Source organism: Cryptomeria japonica, chromosome 2 (assembly GCF_030272615.1).
Source record: "Cryptomeria japonica chromosome 2, Sugi_1.0, whole genome shotgun sequence".
Taxonomy (NCBI): domain Eukaryota; kingdom Viridiplantae; phylum Streptophyta; class Pinopsida; order Cupressales; family Cupressaceae; genus Cryptomeria; species Cryptomeria japonica.
The window spans coordinates 677,222,649-677,248,487 of NC_081406.1; the positions used below are offsets into that span (position 1 = coordinate 677,222,649).

The 25,839-nt window shown below is 37.3% G+C and overlaps 1 protein-coding gene across 8 annotated transcripts in view; it reads left to right on the top strand.

Annotated features, from left to right (window-relative positions):
- LOC131036882 (uncharacterized) overlaps positions 1 to 25,839 on the top strand; it is a 222,540-nt gene that overhangs the window by 20,110 nt on the left and 176,591 nt on the right. For 5 of the 8 annotated variants that reach the window (XM_057968889.2, XM_057968890.2, XM_057968892.2 and 2 more), the window contains one exon: positions 25,699 to 25,818. In XM_057968889.2, the coding sequence (XP_057824872.2) occupies positions 25,699 to 25,818 (120 nt within the window). Of the gene's footprint in view, positions 1 to 24,813; positions 24,864 to 24,978; positions 25,590 to 25,698; positions 25,819 to 25,839 lie in introns of those variants that run through there. The other 3 variants (XM_057968895.2, XM_057968894.2, XM_057968893.2) reach the window with 2 other exon arrangements.

Below are 25,839 nucleotides of genomic sequence, written 5' to 3' on the forward strand. Positions count from 1 at the left end.
ATTATCAAATGATATATTAGAAGGAAAAATACAAGATGAAAGGTATCGAGTGTTAGATGAACTCATCTTCTACAAAAATAGAATATATATCAATTTGGGATAAAAAATGAAGGGGAAAATTATGGAAAAATATCATAACGCCCCTTTGGCAGGACCTCAAGGGTACTACAAAACTTGCAAACAGATAAGAGAGATTTTCTTGGAAAGGTTTCAAGGGAGACGCCCTAAAACACAGTAGAGAGTGGATTGTGTGTTGGAGGAATAAAGAAGAACATACATTTTGTGTAGGACTACTCCAACCCCTACCAACACCTAACTAGAAATGGGAAAGTATTTTGATGGATTTCGTTATTGGACTCCCTAAGGTGCAAGGAAAGGATTTTATCTACATTGTGGTGGACTGTCTAACTAAGTATGCACACTTTTGCCATATCTATTGACTATAGAACCCCTCAAGTACCAAATGTCTTCTTCATAGAAATTTTCAAACTGCATGGTTTATTGGAAAACATTGTCAGTGACAGGGATAGCAGATTCCTTAGTTTGTTTTGGCAAGAGCTTTTTAGACTAGTAGGGATTGAACTCACCCCAAGTACAAGTCACCACCCTCAAACCGATGTAGATTGCAATCGTCAGTAAATAGCATTAGGGATATCTAAGAAACTTTGACTTGTGACGTTTTCACACATCGCTCCATTGCAAATGGAGACCCCCTACTTTTTAGGTCCTCTCGGTCTTCTAGTATTGGTTTTTGGGTTTGTTCACGCCAGTCTCGTCAATCCTCTCAGTTCGCAAATGTTTGGGGGTCAATTTGATCAAGTCTGCAGCTCGTTTGAGCAAATTTGGTCAAGTCTGGAGCCGGTTTTGTCCGTTTTAGGGTTTCATCCTTCGGACTTGGATTTGAGGCCTTTCCTTTAGGGTTTTGGAAAATTTGAATGTTGCATTGGAATGAAGACCCTTTAAAGAACCTACTTGTGAAATTTGAGCGAATTCTGAGCAACTTTCTATTTTTAGAAAGTTATTATTTTTTAGGGATTTCACTGCCTCCTAGATTGGTCTAATTTTGCAAAAAATCAAACTCACTATTTTTAGCAGTTTCTATTTTTAGTAAGTGCCATCCTACCTCAGTTTGCTCTAATTTTGACATTTTGAAATACTTATCACTTCAATTCCCAAAATGGCATCTTGATCATGGAGAGTGTTCAAAACTGACTAAATTTGGAAAGAAGCAAGTCAAATTGCTTCCAAATTCAAAGTGCCATGGACAAACCAAAAAATGTTAAAATTCCTTTCCCAAGGTGTTTTGGCGCTCAAGGAGTGGAGGGCGCTTAATGGAGATAGCCAAGGAAAATCCAAAACTCCAAAATTCCACCGCAAAGGTGATTCAGCGCCCAGGTGCAAGCGAGGGTGCCAAAATGGGAGTGCCATGGAAATGGCGCCCAAGGTAGAAGCAAGGTGCCAAACAAGAGGGAACAAGGAAAAGGTTGCCAAAAGATGAAATTCCTCCCCAACAGTGAATTAGCGTCCAACTCAAGCATGAGGCGTCAAATGGAGGCGAGCAAGGAAGTGTCAAGGAAAGCAAAATTCCTTGCTTAAGGTGAATTAGTGCCTAGGTCAAGAGCTGGGCGCCAAAACCAAGGCACCCTGGAAAACTCACAAATTCCAAAATTCCCCCTCAATAGCAAAATTGCGCCCAAGGAGAATGATGGGCGCCAAAATGGAGGTGTCAAGGAAAAACAAGAGAAAATGAAAATTCCTCCATCAGGGTGAAATTTCCATGCCCAAGGATGAAACTGAAAATTTTCCAAGGCAAAGAAGAAAATGGAAGTCAAGGATGAACTGGAAGAAAAAAAATTCCTGAAAAATCATTTATGGGCATCAGAATTCATTAGAATTTTATTCGTGAGAGAATTCTCTCTCTCCTGGACCCTAGAACCCTAAAAATGGACAATTTTCTAAGAAATAGGAAAGGTGAAAAAATTGATGAAGTGTTGGAAATTCCTTCCTTAGGACAAAATTCCACGAAAGGTGACAAATTGACTAAGTGTTGGAAATTCCTTCCTCCAGGACAAAATTCCAGGAAAGGTGAAAAATTGACTAAGTATTGGAAATTCCTTCCTTCAACATGAAATTCCAAGCAAGGAAGAAATCACAACCAAGGATGAATTGAAGATAAAATTTCTAAGGCAAGGAAGGAATCAAGGATGAACTGAACAAGAAATTTCCCCCCGCAATTTTTTTTGAAAAATCCATTTTCAGGCATCAAAAATCATCTGAATTTCAAAATGATGATATATTTGGATTCGTGAGAAAACTCTCTCCTGGACCCTGTGACCATAATTTGAAAATTTTCTAAAAATAAGAGATGTGCAAAATCGATGAAAAGCTTCCCTGGAATAAGGCAAATTCAAAATTTCAAGAAAATTCTTCATGGATTAAGTTTTCTCTCTCCAGGGATTTTCTCTCTCCAAGGGTTTCTCACCAAGTGGCAGACGGGTCAATGCATGAAGAATTAATGGAGCATCTTTTGCATGTAGCCGTCACATTTAAGGCGTTATGGCAGATTCTTTTTTCATGCAACCGTCACGTTCAGGAGATGATGGTGCATTAATGGCATCATGGGCGATTTTGCATGTATGAATCAATTGTATATGGGCATCATGGGTATTTAATGTAGATTCCCACCTTGTTGCATCATGTGTGGAGAATCTTTTAGGGGAAAACCCTAATTAGGGTTTTACATGTAGCCAAGGCTTGGAGCCTATATAAAGGGGTGACCCCCTCATTTGTAAAGCAGGGAGATTTGTATGAAATTGTTGCGATAAGTTTTTTGAGATAATAATAGTGAAACATTGTTCTCGGATGGTGTCCACTTAAGTTATTTTTCAAAACTCGCATGGTTTCACCTTCCTCACTTAGAGTAAAAGTAGTGTAGTGCTTTGATTTTAATGGAGAATGTAATGGTGTTTGATGATTTCCATGGTCAATTTTTTTTGCATCTTGTTGATTATAAGTTGCAATGTAAAGTTAGCTCGAGCCACCAAATTTGTGTTAAGTTCGATTGTGAATAGTCGTTTGGATTGCACCGTGTTGGGTATTCAAATGCACTTTCTCAATGTGAAAATCCTTCAACATCCTCAAAAGATTGCACCGGTTCTTGCGGAGTTGTAGTTAAACTTAGTGAAGCAGAGCTTGGTTTATTTGGAATTCATCCATCAAAGCATTATCTATTGGTATCAGTGCCCTTAGGATTAGATTTAGATCCTTCTAACCCTTTCCCCTTTATTTTCAGTTCATTTCAGTTTAAGCAGAGGCATCACAAAATTGCTATATTTGATGCTGGAGTTCCAGCCACAGGAAAGAAGTGAAAGAATGATCCAAACGTAAGTCCCCTTGGATTACGAGCATATCACATTAGGCCAATTGAGTCATGTCCATTGCGAAAAGGAACCTTGGAGTCAATTGTTTGAACTCACGGCAATCTTAGCATACAATTGTACTTTGATCAAGAGAGAGTGAAGTGATCATTAGGCAACTTTATTTTGTGTTAGACGTCATAAAAAACATGTCAACATGACTGAACAACAAAATGCCAAAGCCTTGTATGGGTACGAGACAACCTTTTTTGAGATTTAATTCCCTCTAAAAGTCGAGTGCCAGGAGCTTGAGACTTAGTACAACAAAATGTAGATATTATGAATACACTAAAAGATAACTTGCACAAAGCACAAAATCAACAAAAGATATATGCTGATAGAAGAACTCAAAGGACATTCGAAGTTGGGGTCTTAGTCTTCCTGAGATTGCAACCTTATAAGCAAAGCTATTAGATTTACACAATCAATGTAACAATTTGTAGTTTCTAGATTAGATTGTGTAAGCAATTTTTTAACCATTAACGTTTCGTATCACACTTCGTGATCCATCATCAGGATGCAAGAGAGTTCAAGGAAAAAAAGACGATGGATCATAGAGTGTGATCCAAAACGTTGGTGGTTAAAAAATTGCTTACACAATCTAATCTAGAAACTACAAACAACCTTATAAGCAATCATCGATAAAATGAAGTAGAGTCGAGAAATTGAAACCAAGATTCTATGGGCCTTACAAGATTATAAGGAGGATTGGTGAGGTTGCTTATGAGTTGGAGTTACCAATGACTAGTAGAATTCATAATGTCTTCCACGTGTCTTGCCTCAATAAGGTATTAGAACAACATATTGCATTGTGTTCAGAGTTACCTCCGCTCGACAATGAAGGAAAATTGATTTTTGGAATTTGAAACCATTATTGATATGCAAGAAAAGAAATTAAGGAATAAGACTATTCCTGAGTATTTGGTTAAGTGGAAAAACTTGCATATGGAAGACGCCACTTGGAAGGAACTGAAATATTTGATCATTCCAATTAAAATTAATTGAGGACAAGCAATCTTGGGAAGGGTGGATTGTCATCACCTGCCACAAAAATAGCAATTTATTATAATTAAAATCGGCAACATACCAAATGGAGCGGCACTCACCAAGGAAAGAAGTGACTATTACATGCTGGTAGGCAATCCCTTATTAATATTAATTTAACACTTAGCAAATCTGTTCGGTGTTTCCTATGAATATCAATTATCCTTAACACTCAGCAAAGCGGGGGTCATTTGGTGATTATTATTCATGGAGGGCAGCGCTTCATTGCAAAGGCTACATTTTTTCAAACTTAAGGGTCATAACCCTCCCACTGTAAGAGGTATAAAAGTAAGGAAGTTCCATTTTAGGGAATGCATCAATTGATCAAGTTTGATGCTGATTATATTGCAGAGGAAATACAACTGTCTATAATATTTATAAAGTGATTGGTATACATCATGCTTATATTTACTTTTTATTTATTATAAATCTGTTAGGAAGCTATAATTTATTTATTTAATCGACTTGCCAATCTATCAAGAATTATAAGATTAGTAAATATTTATCTGATTTCCATCAAGCAATCATATCTGGAATTAATGTGAAATGCTTGGTAGGGAGATGCAGCAGTACTGGTTCCGTCGCCAAGTACGCCAACTCCAAGTTGGTTTGCTTGTGGGCCAAGGGGCCGAATGACTCGGAGGCTCAGTCTGTGCCCTTAGATTTAGATGAGATAGATGGTCTTCTGGTGCCCTATCATGCTTATTCATCGCATTCCTAATATGGTTGGCTGATGGAAATAAGCTATTAAATGGATCCATATGAATTTTGGATATTTTGTTTTCAATAGGGATTATTTATGATCATAATGTTTGGTGTTAATTAATCACAATTCTATCTAAGTTTAACTTCAATAATGTAATTTATTTATAGAATACTATTTGTAAACAAATTGTATCGTTGGAATTGTTATTTGGACAAAAATCAGGTAGATCTCAAAAAGGGGACATTACATGAGAAACCTGTTAACAGTTAACCCAATGGTCTATGTGAATCTGTTATATTTAAGGGGCTCTTGGTTTTTTAAGGAAACTAAGTTGGTAGTTCTTGATTCAAAAGGTGCTTCAGCAGTTTTGTTTTTATTTTACTAATGAAATCTAACGGTTTTTGGAGAACTCAAAAGAACACTGAAAAGAAAAACAAATTAGATGTTATGTAATCCTAAACTAATCAAGAGTTATAAGAAAAGTGAAGAACATAAAAAAGATAGGGAGAAAGAGAAATGAAATTGTCAATCAGAATGAGTATCATCAGCTTCCAAGCATCTCATGCAAGCATCTAAACTAGTCATGAATCAACTGGTCATGACACAACGAATGTAGGAATAGTGCAATCTTCAAGAAATCAGTCTCATGTAAACAGGGAAGTAATCTCCATATTAATTATCACAACCCAAATGCATTGCTCATAGATACAACTCAAACACCTAAAACTCATTTTCTTGTAGGTAAAACTTGAATAAGCTAGCATAATATCTATTAGAATAATATCTTTATTCAGTTAATTAATGGTCAATATTGTAAATATTAGTAGTTTCTAATTTTGCATTCGTTATTAGTTGTTTCTTATTAGAAACATTGATCTCATGTAATCTATTTAATGATCGTTTGGTCTGTTTAATATATTCAATTTTTTTACGATTTACTCTGTAATATGGTATTAGAGCTTAGGCTAAATTTTTTTAGAATTTTTTTTATAATCCTAAAATTTTTTTATTGCAAATTTTTTCGAAATAAATTTTTTTGTTCCTTTTTGCCTATGTCTGTTCGTATGCTTGTGGAGCGATCCATTTTCTCTCTACAAATTTCGCGACTTAGGCCTATAAAAGGATTTTTTTCGTGATATGTTTTTCGAAAAATCGTGATCTCTGTTTGTCTTGTTTGTGCATCCGAAATCACGACCTGTTTGGTGGTTTTTGTGGCTCCCGATGACGGTTTTTCACACGTTTTTACATGCGACTTCAACCCGCGGATTCCTTTTCGTGACTGTATGCTGTTTTGAGCCCGCACGACATCTTTTTCTGGCCGCGTCGCACCTTGGTATTCTTCCAGTGGGTTTCGTATTTTTGTTTGAGTCTGTATCACGACCCATTCTTCGCGATCCGTTAACCTAGGCTTCTATTCCATGATTTGTCTCTTCAACCTGAGTCAGGATTTCATACTTGCGACGCGATGCAAGCTTTGCGTCCGTGTATGCATTTGCGGCTTCGTTCTTTCGGATTTTTCCACAGATATTCTCTGTAAAAATTGAGGATTTTTTTGGCACTCGCGATCTAGGTATTCTTTCGGTGGCAGCTAGGTTATTTTGTGCCATTTTTTTCTGTGCAATTTGGGTGTGTCTGCAACAAAATTTTTGCGTGTTTTTGCATTCTAGATTTGCAGATTTCGCGCCCTGTTCGTGTCGCCTAGGGTTTAATCCGAACCCTTAGTATTTTTTTAGCAACTAGGGTTTTAGGAATTTTTCTCAGAAAATTATTATCTGGGATTTTTTTGGGTTTTTCGAAATCTCATCTAGGTATCTCTTAGAATTTTTTGGGTCATCAAGAATCCATACATTGGGATCTGTGCCATTTTTTTCATTCTGTTTAGCCTCGAAATCTGTGTCAATTTTTTGCCTCAACTTTATGCACGTGTCGCGGTTACGTGTTTTCATGCGGTGAATCAACTCTCGTCTTGATATTCGTGTCGTCATTCGGTCAACGAGCCTTGACTTTAGTTTTTCATGATGGCATCTTTGACGAATATTCCGCTCGAGGAGAGTCAGAAATTTAATGGCAGAAACTGCAATACCAAGAAGTAGCGGATGCTCACAATAGTTGAGTATCGTGTCATCGATTAGTTGGTCCTTGGAAAGACCAAACGTCCTTCTGCAACCGGTCCTGATTAGACCAAGTTTGATGAACAAAATCGTGAAGCTGTCATGCTCATCAAGCTCTCAGTGACTGACGATTAGCTTCCTTAGATAACTTCCAGCAAAACATTTGTCGAGATATGGGAGCATCTCAAGACGCTGCATGAGATGTCTAATAAGAGCAAAACCTTCTTTCTCAAAAATATTCTCCTCTATTGTCATGGATGAGCGCAAATCCCTTCAGGAGCATCTCAATCGGATCAAGGACATCCGTGACTAGTTAGAAGAAATTGCGCAAAATATGGAGGACATGGTCGTCATAACCTTGAAAAGTTTGCCAAAGTCCTACGAGCATTTTGTCGAAACCCTCAACATCACTTCAACTGGTGTTGATTTGAAGTTCGTCGATCTTTGCACTAAACTTCTGCAGTAGGATCGGTGGAAGCAGCAATACCAGCTCATCCTCTACAGAACAATCATTTGTAGCCAAATCCTTTCATAAGGACAAAGGTAAATCTCAGTCTTCTCAGTAGAAGAACTCTGCTCCGTCATCAGAAGGCTTGAAGAAGAAGAGTGTTTAGTGCAATTCTTGCCATAAGTTTGGTCATATGAAAATTGAGTGTCGTAAACGCTTGGCTGCACAGGCTAAGCAAAGTGGTTCTTAGCTGAAAGCAAATGTAGCGGAGCACATTGAGCAGAGCGAGTCTGCCTTTTACGCCTTCACGGCTAAAAGACCTACAGACCATGTCAAATCCTTTGCCTAGTATATAGATTTAGGTGCTTCACGCCACTTCACTCATCGACGGGATTGGTTCAGTGATTTTCAGCCCTACTCAGATTCAGTTATCTTTGGAGGGAAAGAGTACACCGTTGTTGGAAAGGGCAATGTGCAGATTTAGTTTGGAGGGAGGAAATTGATTTTCCTCAACGTGTACTATGTTCCAAGAATGGAATTCAACCTTCTCTCAGTTAGTCAAATTCTGAGACATTCTCCTTGGCTCGACATGACCTTTAGTTCACATTAGTGCAATATCATTGATCGGGATACTCAGTCTATTGTTGCAGTGGGTCTTGAGGATCATGGTCTATTTAGACTAGTTGATTTTGGTGATTCTCAGGAGCTTGCCACAGCAACCAAGTGCTCCTCTGTTAGTACACTCTGGCATCAACATTATGGGCACTTAAATGTGCACTATCTTTCTTAGATTGTTTGAGAAGATCTTGTTATTGGATTGCTAGAAATTCAGACCCAGAACCTCGGAGTTTGTGGAGCATGTCAGGTTGGCAAGTAGCATCGGATTCCATTTTCGGATGGCGACTCCTGGAGAGCTTCTAAGGTACTACAATTGGTCCATGGTGATATTTGTGGACCTATGGCTACTCCTTTTGTTACTGGGTCCAAGTATTTTTTACTTTTTGTTGATGATTTTAGTAGAAAAATGTGGGTGTATTTCCTTCATCAGAAATCAGAGGTGTTTGTTGTGTTTCAAAGGTTCAAAACATTAGTAGAAAAAGAGTTTGGTCAACATATTGTTACTCTTCAGTTTGATAATGGGGGAGAATTCTGTTCTTCTGCCTTCTCCCATTTCAATGAACAACATGGCATCAAGCGCCAACTCACTACACCTCACCACCCCTCAGCAAAACAGTGTCGTTGAGCCAAGAAATTGCATGATTACCGAAATGGCCCAATCTATGCTTGAACACAAGAGTGTTCTAGAGAAGTTTTAGGCTCAAGCAGTTAAAATTGCAGTCTATCTTCTGAATCGATCTTCTACTGTGGCTATGAAGAAGAAGACTCCAGAAGAGGCCTGGTCAGGCCGCAAGCCCAAAATCACTCACTCGAAAGTTTTTGGCTCCACTACTTTTGTTTGGATCCTTGATGCTAAACACACCAAACTGGATGCCAAAAGCCAGAAACTCATTCCCACTGGCTACAATGATACTTACAAGGTCTACCGACTGGTTGACATCGAGACAGATTGTCTCATCTTCAATCGTGATGTGGTTTTTGATGAGGAACGAGGGCCATTTCAGCTCTCTCCTCTAGTTGTGGATTCGGAGGATCAACCTTTGAAGGCTTCAGACTTGCGTGTTCGTCTTCCATTAGGTCTAGCTGATGGGAGGGCTCCAGCTGTTCCAGTTCCTACACCTACACTAGTTCCTTCTCCTATAGGATCACCTAGACACGTAGCTGCACCACTTGACTTTCCTCAGGATTCCTCCGATCTTCTGTTTGATGACCCTGATCCTGTTGCACCTCCTACATCTGATGTTGGCACTTCTACTATCCGACCTAAATGGTGGGCTAAGACGCTTGCTAATCTTCATGATGATGAGCTCATTGAGGGTAGAACTGCTCAAAAGGAGAGCAAGCAACTTGATTATGTCAATTTTGCTCTCATGGCCAACATTCACAGTGTTTATGAACCTCAAACATACACAAAGGCGAAAGGGATACCTGAGTGGGAACAAGCTATGGCAATTGAGCACCATAGCTTGCTGAAAAATAACACTTGGGTCTTGTCAGATCTTCTAGGGAAGAAACCCATTGGATGCAAGTGGGTCTATAAGGTCAAATACAAGGCTAACGGTACTTTGGATAAGTACAAGGCCTGTCTCGTTACTAAAGGCTTCTCTCAGCGTGAAGGCATTGATTATGAGGAGACCTTTGCTTCGACAACAAAATGAGCACCATCAGATTAGTCCTAGCCATGGCAACTCAGTGTGGCTGGAAGGTCCATCCAATGGACGTCAAGAGTGCCTTCCTGAATGATGAGTTACAAGAAGAGGTCTACATGATGCAACCTCCTGGATTCAAGGTTATCGGAAAAGAACACTAGGTGCTCAAACTATTGAAAGCACTCTATGGCTTGAAATAGGCTCCTCGAGCATGGTACATGAAAATTGATAAGTACCTCACAGATTAGGGTTTCCAGAGGAGTCCCTCTAACTCAAATTTGTATGTCAAGACTACTGGTAGTGATATCATCCTTTTGGTTATTTATGTTGATGATTTGATCATCACTAGCAGTTTGGCATCTTTGATTCAGGGAATCAAGTAGAATTTATGCCAATCTTTTAACATGACCGGTCTTGGGCTTCTGCACTATTGCCTAGGTGTCAAGGTTTGGTAGCAGTCTCATGGCATCTTCATCTCTCAGTCCAAATATGCCAGGGCTCTGCTAGACAAGTTCCGAATTCAGGACCGCAAACTTGCATCTACACCCATGGAGAAAGGCCTGAAGTTTGCTGGTCAAATCCGGTTCTCCAGTTGAGAATGAATCCAATTTCAGGCAACTAGTGGGCAATTTAATATATCTCACCTCCACTAGACCTAATTTGAGCTATGCACTGAGTTACATTTCCTGCTTCATGACAACTCCTACATTAGATCATTGCGCTGCAGCAAGGTGGATCCTACGCTATGTCAAGGGCACTTAAGACTTTGGTATCCTTTATGGATAGACCAAAGATCCTAGACTCATCGGTTCTACAAATTCGGATTGGGAAGGCTCTGTTGATTACAAAAAGTCCACATCCGGGTATGTCTTCAGTTTGGGCACCGATGCTGTCACTTGGACTAGTAAGAAGCAACAAGCCGTAGCTCTTTCCTCGACAGAAGCTAAATATCGAGGAACAGTCAAAGAAGCTTGTGAGGCAGTTTGGCTTCGAAGGATGCTTTCAGACATCCAACTGTCTCAAGCAGGTCCTACTCACCTCTTTTGTGACAATCAAGGGGTGTAGAAACTCGCCAAAAATCCAGTCTTCCATGAGTGAACCAAGCATGTTGAGCTTCATTGTCACTTCATTTGCAAGCTGGTTGAAGATGGATTTGTTGATTTGCAGTATGTTCCTATTGAGGACTAGACTGCAAATATCCTCACCAAGTGCCTACATCTGGATAAGTTTGTTAAGTTCAAAGGGAAACTTGGTGTAGTAGATAGATTGGCCATTAAGGGAGGGTATTAGTATAATATCTTTATTCAGTTAATTAATGGTCAATATTGTAATATATTGTAAATATTAGTAGTTTCTAATTTTGCATTCGTTATCAATTGTTTCTTATTAGACACATTGATCTCATGTAATCTATTTAATGATCGTTTGATCATTTGTTTAATATATTCAATTTTTTTACCAATTACTCTGTAATAATATCATCCACTAAATAACAAAACCAGATTGGAAAAAGGAAAAGAACTTGACTTTTTTTTTCTAATTTTGCTAAAAAATATATACAAGGTTCATCCTGTTTCCCGCTCCTTTTCCAACAATGAAAATTGAGAATGGTTTACTATTTATAGACCATAGGGGTTTTAGAGTCTAATTCTTTGATAGAAGTAAAATCGCGATCTTAAACTACAAGACATTCCTCCATACCAGGATAAAAATACTCTATTAGAGAAAGATCAAATTCCTAGTTTGCTCGATGCACATTTACTTTAGGTTCTACTAGAGAAATTAATGGTTTGCCAGTTTTCCTAGTTGCCCAAGCATGGTGGGTGCCATTGGATTGAATTAGAGATTCTTTGGTATACATGTTTTGTAGGGCTGGAATCACTTGGGAAAATTGGATTTGCCTTTTGGGGTCATCGACCTATAATCGCAGCTGAATTTGATTGGGTAATGGCCTTGGAGACATTGTTACTCAACAACTTCCATGCAAGGGAAAAATTAATACTCAGCAAAACCCATTAGGGACATTAGAATTTAAAAATACTCGATATGTGCTCTATAGTAAAAGCAATCACAAATAAAGTACGATTCTTGGGGGTCTATACATTGTCACATTATATATGTACGTGGAAATGACATGATAAACCAAAAGTAAATATAGAATTCAATTACATGGGTTAAAGTGAAAGATCCCCAACCCAATCTTTACCAAATCTGATCCAAACTTTGATGTTTTTTTTTTTGCAATTGTTTTTTTGCTGATAAAGTCTTTGGCCAGCGTATGATGAAAAGGGTTTTGACTGATTTCCTTGTTTTTGTTTGGTTTGTGAGTGTTTTTGAATGATTTTTGAATGCTAAATGAAAGAAACTGCTGATACAAAATAGAATAATGCATAACACTCAAAGAAGAACAAATAAGATGAATTTCTTTCATTTAAATGGCCGATGTACATACCATTAGCTGAGCATATAGGTCTGATACAAATTTCCAGCTGATTGAATATGAAGATCAACTCCAATATTAGCTAAAAACCCCAAATACAACCTAGGGTTTGATGCCCTTATTTCCAAGATGGAACGGCTGGCTGAGATAATGCTGGAAATGAGTTGTAGTGACCTCTAGAAGGTCTGATCTGCAATAAGTTGAAGAGGATTTGCCCTCAAGCTGATAAATCTGCAATTAGAACCCCAAATAATGCTGCCAACTACACATTGAAGCTGGATAATACTAAACCCTGTCACTAGGAGAGATGGGTCTTCGTCCAAATCTCCAAATTCTCCTAGAAGTTTGCGAAACTGGAAGCTCCAAGCTGTTCAAACCCTCAAGTTTGCTGCTGCTCTCCAAAATGACGTCATAAGAATGAACCCAAAAGATAGACAATTTGCCTTTTTATCCTCTCCAAGAAAGTTTGATCTATTTTGGGGTTACTATTTGTTCTCAAAATCATAAAATAACATTGAGGGTCTAATTCCTCATTGTGAACTTGTGTAATGTAATGTCCCCTTATAATATTACTAGGGAATAAGGGAACAATTGATTTGTAAACTAACTGCAAGAGACTTCTTTCCACCTAATTCTCTAACAACTATTAATGATGTGTCTAATATGATTTGTATAGTGACTATATCTTTCATGGAAGGAGTGACTAATGCGATGATAACTATCTTAATGCTATGTAGAGTTAGATAGGTCAAAAATAATTTTATAATTGCAAGATGGTAGTGACTTCCTTTAATCATCCCATGTCAACTATATAAACCTTGATCCAATACTTTATATGAACCGATCAACGTTGACGACTCCCCTCTTGAATATAAGAGTGATGAAACTGAGAAGTAATGGGGATCTTGAATGAGTTGAATGTATAGTGGTGCAACGAATTGTAATGTCTATATGCAAGACAATTGCTAATTAAGAAGTTTGATCTGAATAAGACAAAGATAGTACATCTTATCCCAACTCACAATAGTTGTGATACTTGCTGGCTGAATCTCAGACAAAATAAAGATATAATATATTGATAAAAAATATACTGTTCTAAAAACATATTTATGCCGTTGTCTCTGATAGCTTGATAGACGTGAGTACGATATGAATGTCACTGATTCGAATTTGTATTCCAATTATCGTTTCTGCTTCTGCTTTATGTATATATAAATGATGTTAATACCAGTCTATATTTGCCTGTCTCTGCTTTAATATTTTCTTGCTTCTGCGATGTTCTTGCGATGCTATTTTAATACTTCCTTGTAATTGCACACCCCCGACTTAATAGGTTTGTGGTTCCATTGAGCATTATAACAAGGATATAAATAAAAATGAGAAATCATCCGATCATCCCCCTTGAGAAGCTTGTCAATGGCCTTCTTATACACAATAATGGGAGTGAATAGTTGTTTGGTAATGGACATGACTCATGTCCCCTCATAATCGCTCTATTGTTGGTGCTAATCATATTTATTGATAATGATTATTGGATTGGCTTAATATTATACCTCTTCATGGATCGATTCGAGTGCTAATCGGCTTATTATCTTTGTCATTATTGTTGACACTCACGAGCATCTTCACAGAATTACTTGTTCAATGCTCTACTATCCATCTCCTCTAATCTTGGGCAATCCTTAATATGTAACGAACTGGATATAGACAATTCAATTCTTGTTGTGTCCTCGTGAAATTTGTATTTGTTGAACCTTTCGACTATGAAGGAGAATCGATATGTCTCGGGTGACCATCAATATCAAGTCCATTAATCTATATCACTGATTACTATCATTTCTCGGCAGCGTACAATCATTTCATGGTGACTCAATACAATTGTGTCTTTCATCGGCTAACCATTCTTTACGGTATTGAAAGTGGACATAGCACCTAAGGGAGTGAGCCGCTAGGCAATGTATTCACAAATGATGATTTGTAGATATTGACTTTTGTGAGGTAAATAGATGTTATAATGAAACCTTAAATCTTAACATCCATGCTTAGTATTGCTTCATCGTTTGGTCACTCTTTAATCAATCATATTCCAATATGATCATTGCTATCCTTACTACTTCAATATTTCTGTTTGTTGATGAATCACTGCCCATTGATGTTAATGATTTTTACCTATAATAGTCTTTGCCACCGATCAGTATATTCTTTCATCTATGCTAGGTTATTATACTCGTCTTTGATATTCCTATTCTTCGTCGATCCTCATGCCATGTATATACTTCAATCTTAACTGTACATGATGATCGATATCTTCTAGACAATCTTCCCATAGTTATTATTTAGTTATTGGGTACTATTGTTTTTCCATCTCTTAAATATTGAGAGGTATGTTTAGTTATTTTTGTGAATGCCATGCAAATTAAATTCATTGGATAATATTCTTCATGGTCTTGCACCGCGGAAGCCTTTCTTCAACTCCTTGTCATTCAAATCTTGTAAATGTTTGTACTTCATTATAAAGATAATACAAGGAGCTTTCTTACAACATACTGTTTGTTTGTTTGGTCTTTATGGATTGGATGGGGACATCACAACTTGGCCCCTTTTAAAAACAACTTAAGTTGGTTACTAGGATGGGGGGGAACTTTACACTATTCCTCTTATGTTTCTCTGTTACTATTCACTTTTTATTATTCCCATAAGGCCAACTTTAATATTTCAATTTTAATCATGGATTCAACCCCAGAACTCCAATCTAAAAGGCCCGTAAAGCTCCTTGCTGAGTTCCACAACCCCGGTTGGGTACCCAAACCACATTGCTGACCTACGAGACCCTAATAGTAGGCCAACCTCCGCTAAAGTTTGAGATGATTAAGGAAGGGACATTACATAAAGACAATAAAAACATGAGAAAAGAAAGACAAATTAAAAGATGCTAGAATACTCAAAAAAGCATGGAAAAACAAAATTGCAAATGTTAGAAGGCTTTATAGACAAAAACCCTTGGGCTTACTGAAATAACTTCACATTTTTTTGAATTATACCTATATAAAATGCTTGTTTTTCAATTACTTGCATATAAAATGTGTTTTTCAATTACTTGTGCTTTATTTATTGTTTGACCTTTGCTGACATGGTTTTGATTGGATTTTAAAATAAATTGGGCATGGTGAGTTTGAATTTGGCAATATCTTGGTGCAGGTTATGTGTTAAATGCAATTTGTGGCATTTTCAATTACTATGCTTGACACCTTATCTTTGTCGTGGTTACCTAATGCCCCATATACCAATAGTTAGAAATCATTTCCTAGCATCTATGAACAACCTACAAGTATAAAGTTGAAGTACAAAATTTTAATTTTTAAACACAAAAATTAGCCTAAATCAACATAAATTACTACAAATTAATCAACATGAATTTAGGCTAATATTCAACATAAATTTCTAATCTAGCATACATTTATCACCTCACTTAAATCTTTGCTTTGCAAGAAGGTGCCTTGTAGCCTTTTCCTACAATTGTCAATATAGCTATTGAATTCTCCCAATAAGGGTTAGGGTTAGGGTTCAAATTGGGTTAGGGTTAGTGTTCAATTAGGGGAAATATTCAATTTAGGGTTAGCAGTCAATTAGACTTAAGGTTAGGGTTAATTAGGGTTATGGTTGGGGTTTAATGAAGGTTATAGTTAAAATCTGGGTTGCCATTAGAATTAAGTTAGGTTTCAAATAGGTTATGGTTAGGGTTAAGGGTTAGGTACGGTTAGGGTTTGTATTAGGGTTCAATTAGGTTTACAATTACTGTTAGGATTTCAATAGGGTTAAGATTACGATTAAGGTTAGATTAGGTTAGGATTAGGGTTAGCATTCTACATTGAAGCTTTGGATTAGCGTTAGGGTTAGTATTAGGGTTCAATTAGAGTTAGAGTTACTATTAGGATTTAATTTAGGGCTAGGGTTAGTGTTAGTGTTAGCTCAATTAATATTAGGGTTAGACTTAGTATTAAGGTTAGTGTTAGTGTTAAATTATGGTTATGGCTCAATTAGGCTTAATGTTATAGTTCAACAAGAGTTAGGGTATAATAAGGGTTAGAGTGTAATAAAGGTTAGGGTTAGGGTCTAGTTAGAGTTATGTTTAGAATTCAGGGCTTAGTTAGGGTTAGTATTAGGGTTAAGGTTAGTATGATGGATAGGTTTGGGTTAGAGTTCAATTAGAGTATGATTATTTTTAAATTATCAAACACTAAGCCTATCTCTAACCCTTACCCTAACTTTATCCCCAACCCTAACCCTAATACTAACCCTAACCTTTATTTTAATTCTAACCATAACCATAACCCTAATTTTATCTCTAATCCTATCCCTAATTCTTTCTCTAACCCTAACCCTTATACTCACCCTCACCCTAACACTAACACTAACACTAACACTAACACTAACTCTGACTCTAATATTAACCATAAACCTATAGCTAACCCTAATTCTATCTCAAACCCTAACTCTAACCTTATCCCCACCCCTAATCCTAACCCTAATCCTTACCCTTACCCTGACCCTAACCCATATTCTATCTCTAACCCTAATACCCCAACCTTAACTATAACCCTACCAATATCCCTAATTGTATCTCTAACCATAACCCAAACGCCATGCCAAACCCTTCTATTTCTAACATTGTCCCTAATGCTAACCCTAACCCTAACTCTAACCCTAACATTATTTCTAACCCTAACCCTAACCGTAACACTACATGGCATGCTAACTTTAACCATAACCCTATCACTAACCCTATTTCTATCACTTACCCTATTTCTACCTTTAACCTAATGCTAACCTTATCCCTTACCTTAACCCTAACCCTAACCTTAATTCAATCTCTAACTTAACCATAACCTTAACTATAACCTTTCTACTATCCCAAATTCTATCTCTAATCCTAGTCCTAATTATACATAAACCCTATCCTTATCCCCATCCCCAACCCTAATCCCAACCATAACCCTAATCCTAATTATACCTCTAACCCTAACCCTAACCGTAACCTTATCCCCATCCTTAACCTTAACCCTAAGCCTAAACCTAACCCAAATTTATCTCTAACTATCATTCAATCTCTAACACTAACCTTGACCCTATATTAACGCTAATTCTATCTCTAACCCTAACGCTGATTCTGTCTCTAGCCCTAACCTTTACCCTACTACTAATGCTAATTCTATGTCTAACCCTAAGCCCATCCTTAATCTTAACCCTAAACCTAACCCTAACTGTAATCGTAACTCATTCTATCTCCGACCTAACCCAAACCCAAATTCTAACCCTACCACTAACCATAATTCTATCTCTCACGCTAACCATTACCCTAATTCCATCGAAAACTCTAACCATATCCCTAATCTTAACCCTAAACGTATCATATCTCTATCCCGAACCCCAATCCTAACCCTAACACAAACCCCAACCCCAACCTCAACCCCAATTTAATATTTTACTTATTGTACTACAAATGCTATTGGCATATATATATTTAATAATATATGTAAAATATGTTGAGAGATATCCTTGTCAAGGTGCCTATTTTTTAATCAATTTCTCACATAAAAGTGCAATAGGTGCCTTGAGAAAGATATCTCTTGGTGTATTCTATGTATATTATTGAATATATATGCTATTCTATTAATTGGAACCTATATTACCATGAAATTTGGCAATGGGAAAAACAAAGCAAAGCTACATTGGACATGACCACCTTACATAAAAAGGATTATTTGATGAAATTGGTTCTATGAAGTTCTTGGAGACAAAAAGCACAAATCAATGATCTTCAAGGTCTAATGAAAAGTGGATCTAATGTGGTAGTAAAACCCAGCCTACCTAGGATACATTTGGAATTTGAAAACACATAAACCTTGAATAAAAACGCACGTTGGGCCCATAGTGTATCCGAGATTTAGTGTATCCAAGATTTTGTTGGAGAGGAAAAAATTGCAAACAATTGGGAAGAACTTTGATAGAAATCTAGATGTGAAGTGGATATGAAATCCATTAAAAACCTAGATAAATCCAAAATAAACAGTTGTTACCAACACAAAGAAACTTGGATGTGATATAAAATAAAGCCCCATTTTAGATATGTAATAGGTTTAGGGAGGAATTGGAGGCAAAAGTTGTTGGAAATGACTTAAAAAAGTCCGATATTCTTCTAGACGTGGCATTTTATTGAAATGAGCTATCATGAAATCTGAAAAGTGAACAAACTAAGGAATATATCTCTGGACGTGATCTTGCTGAGTGAATTAAATTGGATAAATAGGATTGTGTTTGGGAAGGGCTTGGAGACAAAATATGTGAAAATTGTGAGGAACAACTTTGATACTCGATTGAATTTACTATTTGAATTAACCTGGGTTATGAAAAGATTGGATCTGGACTTAGGAAAACACAAAGGGGGAATGGATGAACACTAAAAAACACACATAAGATTTAAGATGAAGATTGGGTTTATGATGGGGTCAGAGGTAAAGTGGTGAAAAACTGGTAGTCATAGATGAAGGACCCAATTAAGTATTATCCAACCATGCAGCCTAATACAAAACATTCACAATTTTGTACAGTGGAATACAAATGCACCAGAAATATGTAAAACAACAATCTTAGTGATTTATTGAAATACATCAACAGTATCAACCACTAGGGCATACAATAAAACTATACCTTTGTCCTGAATAACAACATAAATAAAACAAACAAGTATGTGGGTTCCTGTTGATGTGTTTTTCATGCACATGTGAACACAGAATAAAATACCTAAAGGTACCTTATCCTCTCTTGAGCAAAGTTTCCCGATTGCTGAAGATCTCGCCGAAGGATCAGTCGAGGCAACTCCAAGGTTCTTGTATGTAGGTTCTCTACTCGTGGATAAGCTCTCTGTGGTATGATGTGATTTTGCTGGAATCACAAGGGGACTTACACTTGATGACTGAACGTCTGATTCGCTTTGAATATTACTGGAACATAGGATTTCTCTAGTCTAGATTTTGAAAAAAAAAGGAAAATGATGAGGGCGAGGAAAGGATCTAATTCTGACACTAAGAATTTAGGAGCAATGAATAACCTTTGATGAAATTCTAACTAAGTCTTGTTTTGACATCTCAGGGCCATCTCCACAATCGCTACAAGCATAGACACCGTCTGGCTGATGCATATCAGTGAAGAAGCGACAATTGAAGTTAAGCTTAAGCTGAATGATTCCAGTTGACTACACAAGGCAAGTCTGCAATCAACAAACTGCTAGTAGTATGGATAAACAAATTTCACCATCAATCAAACACATTTCTTCCATTCATCTAATAACATGAAATCAAATCTAAGAAGTATAAAGACCATGCAAATTGTTGAATCGACCCATAGATTTCACCATTTCTTCAATGAAGTTTACAAGTCTTTCACAACAACATCTTGGCAACAATCTTTGCCTTCTCTTTCTATTCTACTATAATTGCTATACTATTAACTGACTTATTCACTATTTCTAACTATTCACCTTCTAACTCCTGACTAACTATCCACCTTTACAAATGAGGAGTCAGGGCTTATATAGTGCCCTCAATACAATTCGATGGCTTAGATCAACTTGAGATCAATGGCCGAGATTTTACAATGAACACATGTCTTCTCTGGAATATTCGACCAATGGATAGCCGGGGTAGGTACATTGAAGTTTGTGTCATCTTTGATGAGTCAGGTACATTGAACCTGGACATGCTGAGGTGGACCAATCCGACTGGAGGAGTGATGACGGGGATGCCACCTTGTCTGACACTTGTAACTTGGTAGATATTCAATTTGATGTTGCTGAGAAGCTAGCTTTAATTAACTCTTCTGAAACTGTCTGCTTCTTCAACAAACCCTTGCTTTAACTTCCTTTGTCTTCAATGTGCAGGATGGATGGTGTACCTTTCCTTCGAATGCTGGACTGGAAGAGGTCGTCCCTGATGATGCTGGGCTGGAGGAGGTCGCCTTTAAACTGCAAGACAAACAAAAAGATGATTAAGGACACATAATAAATTCATTTCAACATAGCATTTTATACCTTAAATCATCAACAAGAAGACATCAAAATTAAGTTTGTTCAAGAGTCTTTCCAGGGACAGGCCCTATAAGAATTTAGCCCTGGACCCTCTAGAAGGGTCAGGAGCGAATTTTGCACTTTTGGACAAATTCCATCATGTCTCTATTCCAAACTTGATAATTATTGACCATTCAAGGACATGCCTAAGGACTTCTTTAATCATGATCCACACTAGATTTGGCATGAAACTAAGGGAAAAGATAAGTTTTACACAATTTTGCCCTGGACCCTTTGGAAGGATTAGGAGCGATTTTCCTTTTCTAGCCCAAAATCATCATTTTTTCAATCCCAATCTTCTTTGCAAGGTGAAATTTCATCTCTTTTTGCCTTAGGAACAAGATTTTAAGCTCAAGCAAGGTTAAAAATATATGCTTGTAAGGAATTTCGCTCTGGACCCTTTGGAAGGGTCAGGAGCGAAATTTCCTTCCTTGGCCAAAACACTCATTCCTTAACTCCTTCAAATGTCCTTAAGGGTTTCAATATGCCCATTCTCTCTTTCAACATGCCTTGGACATCAAAACTTGGCCAAATAAGGAAAGAAATGAGGTCTAGGAGGATTTTCGCTCTGGACCCTTTGGAAGGGTCAGGAGTGAAAATCTCATTCTTGACTTGATCCTTCATCTTCTCAACTCCAATCTTCTCTGGAAGGCAACAAAACATCATTCTTGACCTGGGAGACAAGGTTTGTGGTCTAAGCAAGGTCAAAAAAATAGGCTTGCAAGGAATTTCCCTCTGGACCCTTTGGAAGGGTTAGGAGCAAAATTCACCTTCTTGGCTAGAATCCTTCATTTTTTCAAAGCTTTCAAACATTTCCAACGTCCAAACATGTCTACTCTTCCCTTCAAAATGCCTTGCAAATCAAAATTTGGTCAAATAAGGCAAGAAATGAGTCTTAGGTTGATTTTCGCTCTGGACCCTTTGGAAGGGTTAGTAGCGAAAATCTTGATTTAGGCTTTAATTGCTCATTTTTCAAACTTCAATCTTCTCCTGGAGGCAAATCTAGATTGCTTTCCACTTGAGGAACCAGGTTTTAAGCCCATTCAAGGTAGCAAATGAGGATTATAGTGAATTTCGCTCTGGACCCTTTGGAAGGGTCAGGAGCGAAATTCCTATTCTTGGCTAAAATCTTCATATTTCTACGTTCCATCACCTCAAAAGGTAGAGACATGTTATTTCCTTCCCAAATTCACTCATGGAACAAGGTTGGTATCCAAAACAAGGGAGCAAATGAGGCTTATGAAGAATTTCGCTCTGGACCCTTTGGAAGGGTCAGAAGCGAAATTCCTATTTTTGGACAAGATCCTCACTTTTCAAAACACTTCTCAAGGCAAGAACACATCAAGACTCACACACAATGCCTAATAAACCAACGCCCATCCAAAACAAGGAAGGAAAATGAGGGTTATAAGGATTTTTGCTCTGGACCCTTTGGAAGGGTCAGGAGCGAAATTCCTCTCCCAGGCTAGAATCCATCATCCCAAGGTCTAAAATCTCCTCTCCAAGGCAAAGTTGCATCAAACCTTCTCAATTATGCCTCAAAAGTCTACAAACTTGGTCAAGTTAAGGAGAAAAAAAGAGGAAATATGAATTTCGCTCTGGACCTTTTGGAAGGGTCAGGAGCGAAATTCACCTTAGGCCATGATCCTGACTTCATTTTTTCGCATTTCTTCATTCAAACAAGTGCTTTTGCCTTCATTCAAGCCTAGGAATGTGTTAGTTCTAGGTTTTGGTCAAAGTAGAATGTCTTATGGAGAATTTCGCTTTGGACCATTTGGAAGGGTTAGGAGCGAAATTCGCTTTGAACCCTTTGGAAGGGTCAAGAGCGAAATTTGACATTTTGGACTCTCCGTCAGGATCATTTTATGGAATATAACATTTAAGTTTAAGAAAGATGACATTTCCTTATATCTTTCTTCTTTCTTATACTTTAAGTTATATTCCATATATACTTCCAGGATGTTTGAGAGTGGTTTCGGACCTCCAGGAGTTATATTGCAAAATCTAGTTTTTGGAGGATTCTTCAGTTTTCTAGACTTAGTCAAATTTCAGGATCAGGACATTCCAGACTTAGCCAAATTTCAGGATCAAGGCATTCCAGACTTAGCCAAATTTCAGGGCATTTGAAGATCAGGATGACATTCCAGACTTCATCACTCACCAACTTGACCTAGCTCAGACCTTCAAGAATGATACCCACTCACAAAGCAAGACACAATTAGCAACAAGAGCAAAACCAGGCCCTAAGGAAGACTCTCAAAGAAACCCTAACCTGGAGCACCTGCTGACTCCCCTGGCTCAAGCAAAGCCTACCATCCTATTGATCCCCTGGCGAAAACACACATCCTGCAAAGGCTAACAGATAAAACCCTAAAAGACCTAGAAAACAAACCCTAGAAAGCAAAAAGCAGGGGTCCCCATTTGCAATGGGGCGATGTGTGAATACGTCACAACAGTTCCCAAAGCACTATGCTATGAGTTAATCTTCAATTATATGCTCTCTAATCTCTTTTGAACTTAGACTTCTTTCTCTAACAAAACTCTGCTTGAATTAATTGCTTCTTGATTTAGATTTGTTGATATTTTATAGAGAAAAAGGATGGAGCATCTTGGTACCAACCATAATCATGGTACAATGCCCCAATCACATGTGATAAGGATCATGGTTCCAATATTAAATGATTTCTCCTACAGTTGCTCCTTGGAACTTGATGCTTGCTTGTGAAACATGAGAGACCCTTGTGAGGAGTATGTCAAGATTTAATAAGCTTTGAAACTTAGTGTGGCATCAACCATCAACATTCCTAATGACTAGTAATGGCGTACATGACATTACTAGCTGGCAGATGATTCAAATATGTGGTACACAACATAATTAGGCCTTCCATATGTAGGTGCAACAAGTCAGATTGTATTCATCCACAATAAAATACTTAGCAAAGATATGGCGTTGTCAGGGACACACTTAAGAAGCTCTAATATTAACGTCGAGGCTCTATGATGAATATGCATTACTTTACACTATTAACACAGTAAGCAGCTTTGTGTGCACAAAATGAAGATTGCAGTAAGAATTTACCTCTGTGGCAAGTATAGAATGACAAAGATAATTAGGGAAACTCGCAAGACAGACATAAAAGGAATATTTTTGGTTGATGTAAGATTACTCTTACACCTAGGAAACTCCTCCATCAAAAACACCAAGGGCAATTGTCTGAGATAAAGTTAGATGTGATGAGGAAATGAAAACTAAGTAGACACCTAGATAAATGTGAAAGTGAAAGAAGTTAAAGCATGAACAATGTAACCTGAATGTGGTATAAGTATTAAGAGTAATTCTGATGAAAGCTTAAATCGGATATGAGGTTTTGTTAGAGGCAAGAATAGAAAAAACTGAATTGAGCATCTCTGATGTACCTAGATGCAATATAGTATGAAGCAGAATTAATGAAATGAATTGCATCTGAATTTTTCTATGGCAAATTAAGCAGGAAAAATGCATAAACAGCCAACTGAATGATTGCAGCTTTGAAATTAGGCTGTTAAAATCAAGAAAACCAGAAATCAGAGATTAACAATGGAGGTCCTGAGTTTCCTACTAAAACTTGGGCGTTTGATGGTAACATGCCACAACACTGCTGTTTGTTTCTTGACAGATGCAATATGTGCTTTGCTCCCTTTGGGTTAATTGTTGACACTTGTGCTTTGTTTGTTTCCCCATCACTGCATGAGTTCTTCTTGAAACAATTTTCATCTTACAGATGAGAAATCTTTGCTCATCTTGGACTCTTTGAGGTTGAGAACCTTTTCTTCCTATCAAAGAGAGGGAATGAAAACCTAGCATTGTTTCTGTGAAATCAAAATCTAACATAAAAATTCAACATCTTGTGTTTATGATTTGTACTGCTTTGATCTATTTCTATCCAGGTTATTGTATTTTAAGAGCATGTCTCATCAAAGTGCTCTGGGTATTTATGCTGGTCTATTTCTGATCATGGTTTTGATAAAATAAAATTTAATATTTGTTATTTGTTTATGGTTTTGCTAGTTTGGTTTCTTTGTATGCAGATTATTTATTTAAGTGCACATTTCTTCCTTTCTCTAGGCATTAACATTTATTCTAGGTAATGGTGGTAGATTATTGAATGTTAACTGGACATTTTATTGTAAGTCTTATGTTTGTTTTCGCAGTCGCATTTTTTATTCATCTCTATCCATGTTTCCGTACTGGTTAACTGTTTCTTCTTCATTTTTGTCAGGTACCTGGAAAAAATAAAATCTGAAGTTGATTGACATCATATGTATCTTGGTTGCTATTGCCTTTCTTACCTCACAATCTTATCCTCCTGCTTTTGCTATCTGCTATTGCCTGCTTTTCATTCCTCCTGGTTTCACTCTTTTAACTCTTAACACTGACCCAATCACCTTGTTTTTCTTTAATGCTAACCTACTTTCGTGTCCATTTATTTCTTTAAAATTTCTTTATATGAGGGATTACGTCTAGGGGCATACAAAACCAAAAGTGTAAATGTACTGTTGAATTTGTCTTGAGGCCACAATTTTTTTTGTAGGCAACTTATGATAAAATGTTTTACAGTTTACAACTTTACACAGTAGACACTTTTTACCTTCACACTATTTGATAGCATTCTCTGTACTGGACTTTTCAAACCTCTGATTCGTCTTTCAGTAGTGCTTTTGTCCATATGTAATTGCATTAGAGTGGGTCTGAAATGACACTTCTAAAACTTTTAAACCATCTGCTTAAATGATAATTCACTTTGATAGCGCTCCTCTTTGGACATTTCAGATAGTCATGTATCCTCCCAAGCTCCTCACAGTGTCTCTGTTGTTTAAACAACAATTCACTTTGATGGTTCTCATCTTTGGGTGTTTCAGCTAGTTATGTATCCTCCGACGTTGGCCACAGTGTCTCTGTCATTGATTATTCTGTAATCAAGTTTTTATTTAAATGTTGATGGCAAGTTCTTTATCAACATGGGGATCATCATTTCAGCAGTCTTTTTGTCTATATGTACTTACTCCCTCGTGTGTGTTAAGTTTTTCTGAATGTGTGACATTTGATATAATCTTAGGAATTGAGAAGTGAACAACATTCGTCCCTCTTTTGTTTCTATATCCAGGATAGGAAAGATGTGGTTGCAGCAATTATGGAATCAACTGAGTCTTTGTTATCTCTAGATGAAGGCAGCTGGACTAAAGCCAACTCTATTAGTCTTCGAAACGTTATCACCCTGCTGGAGGTTGGTATGCTTTTAATGAGG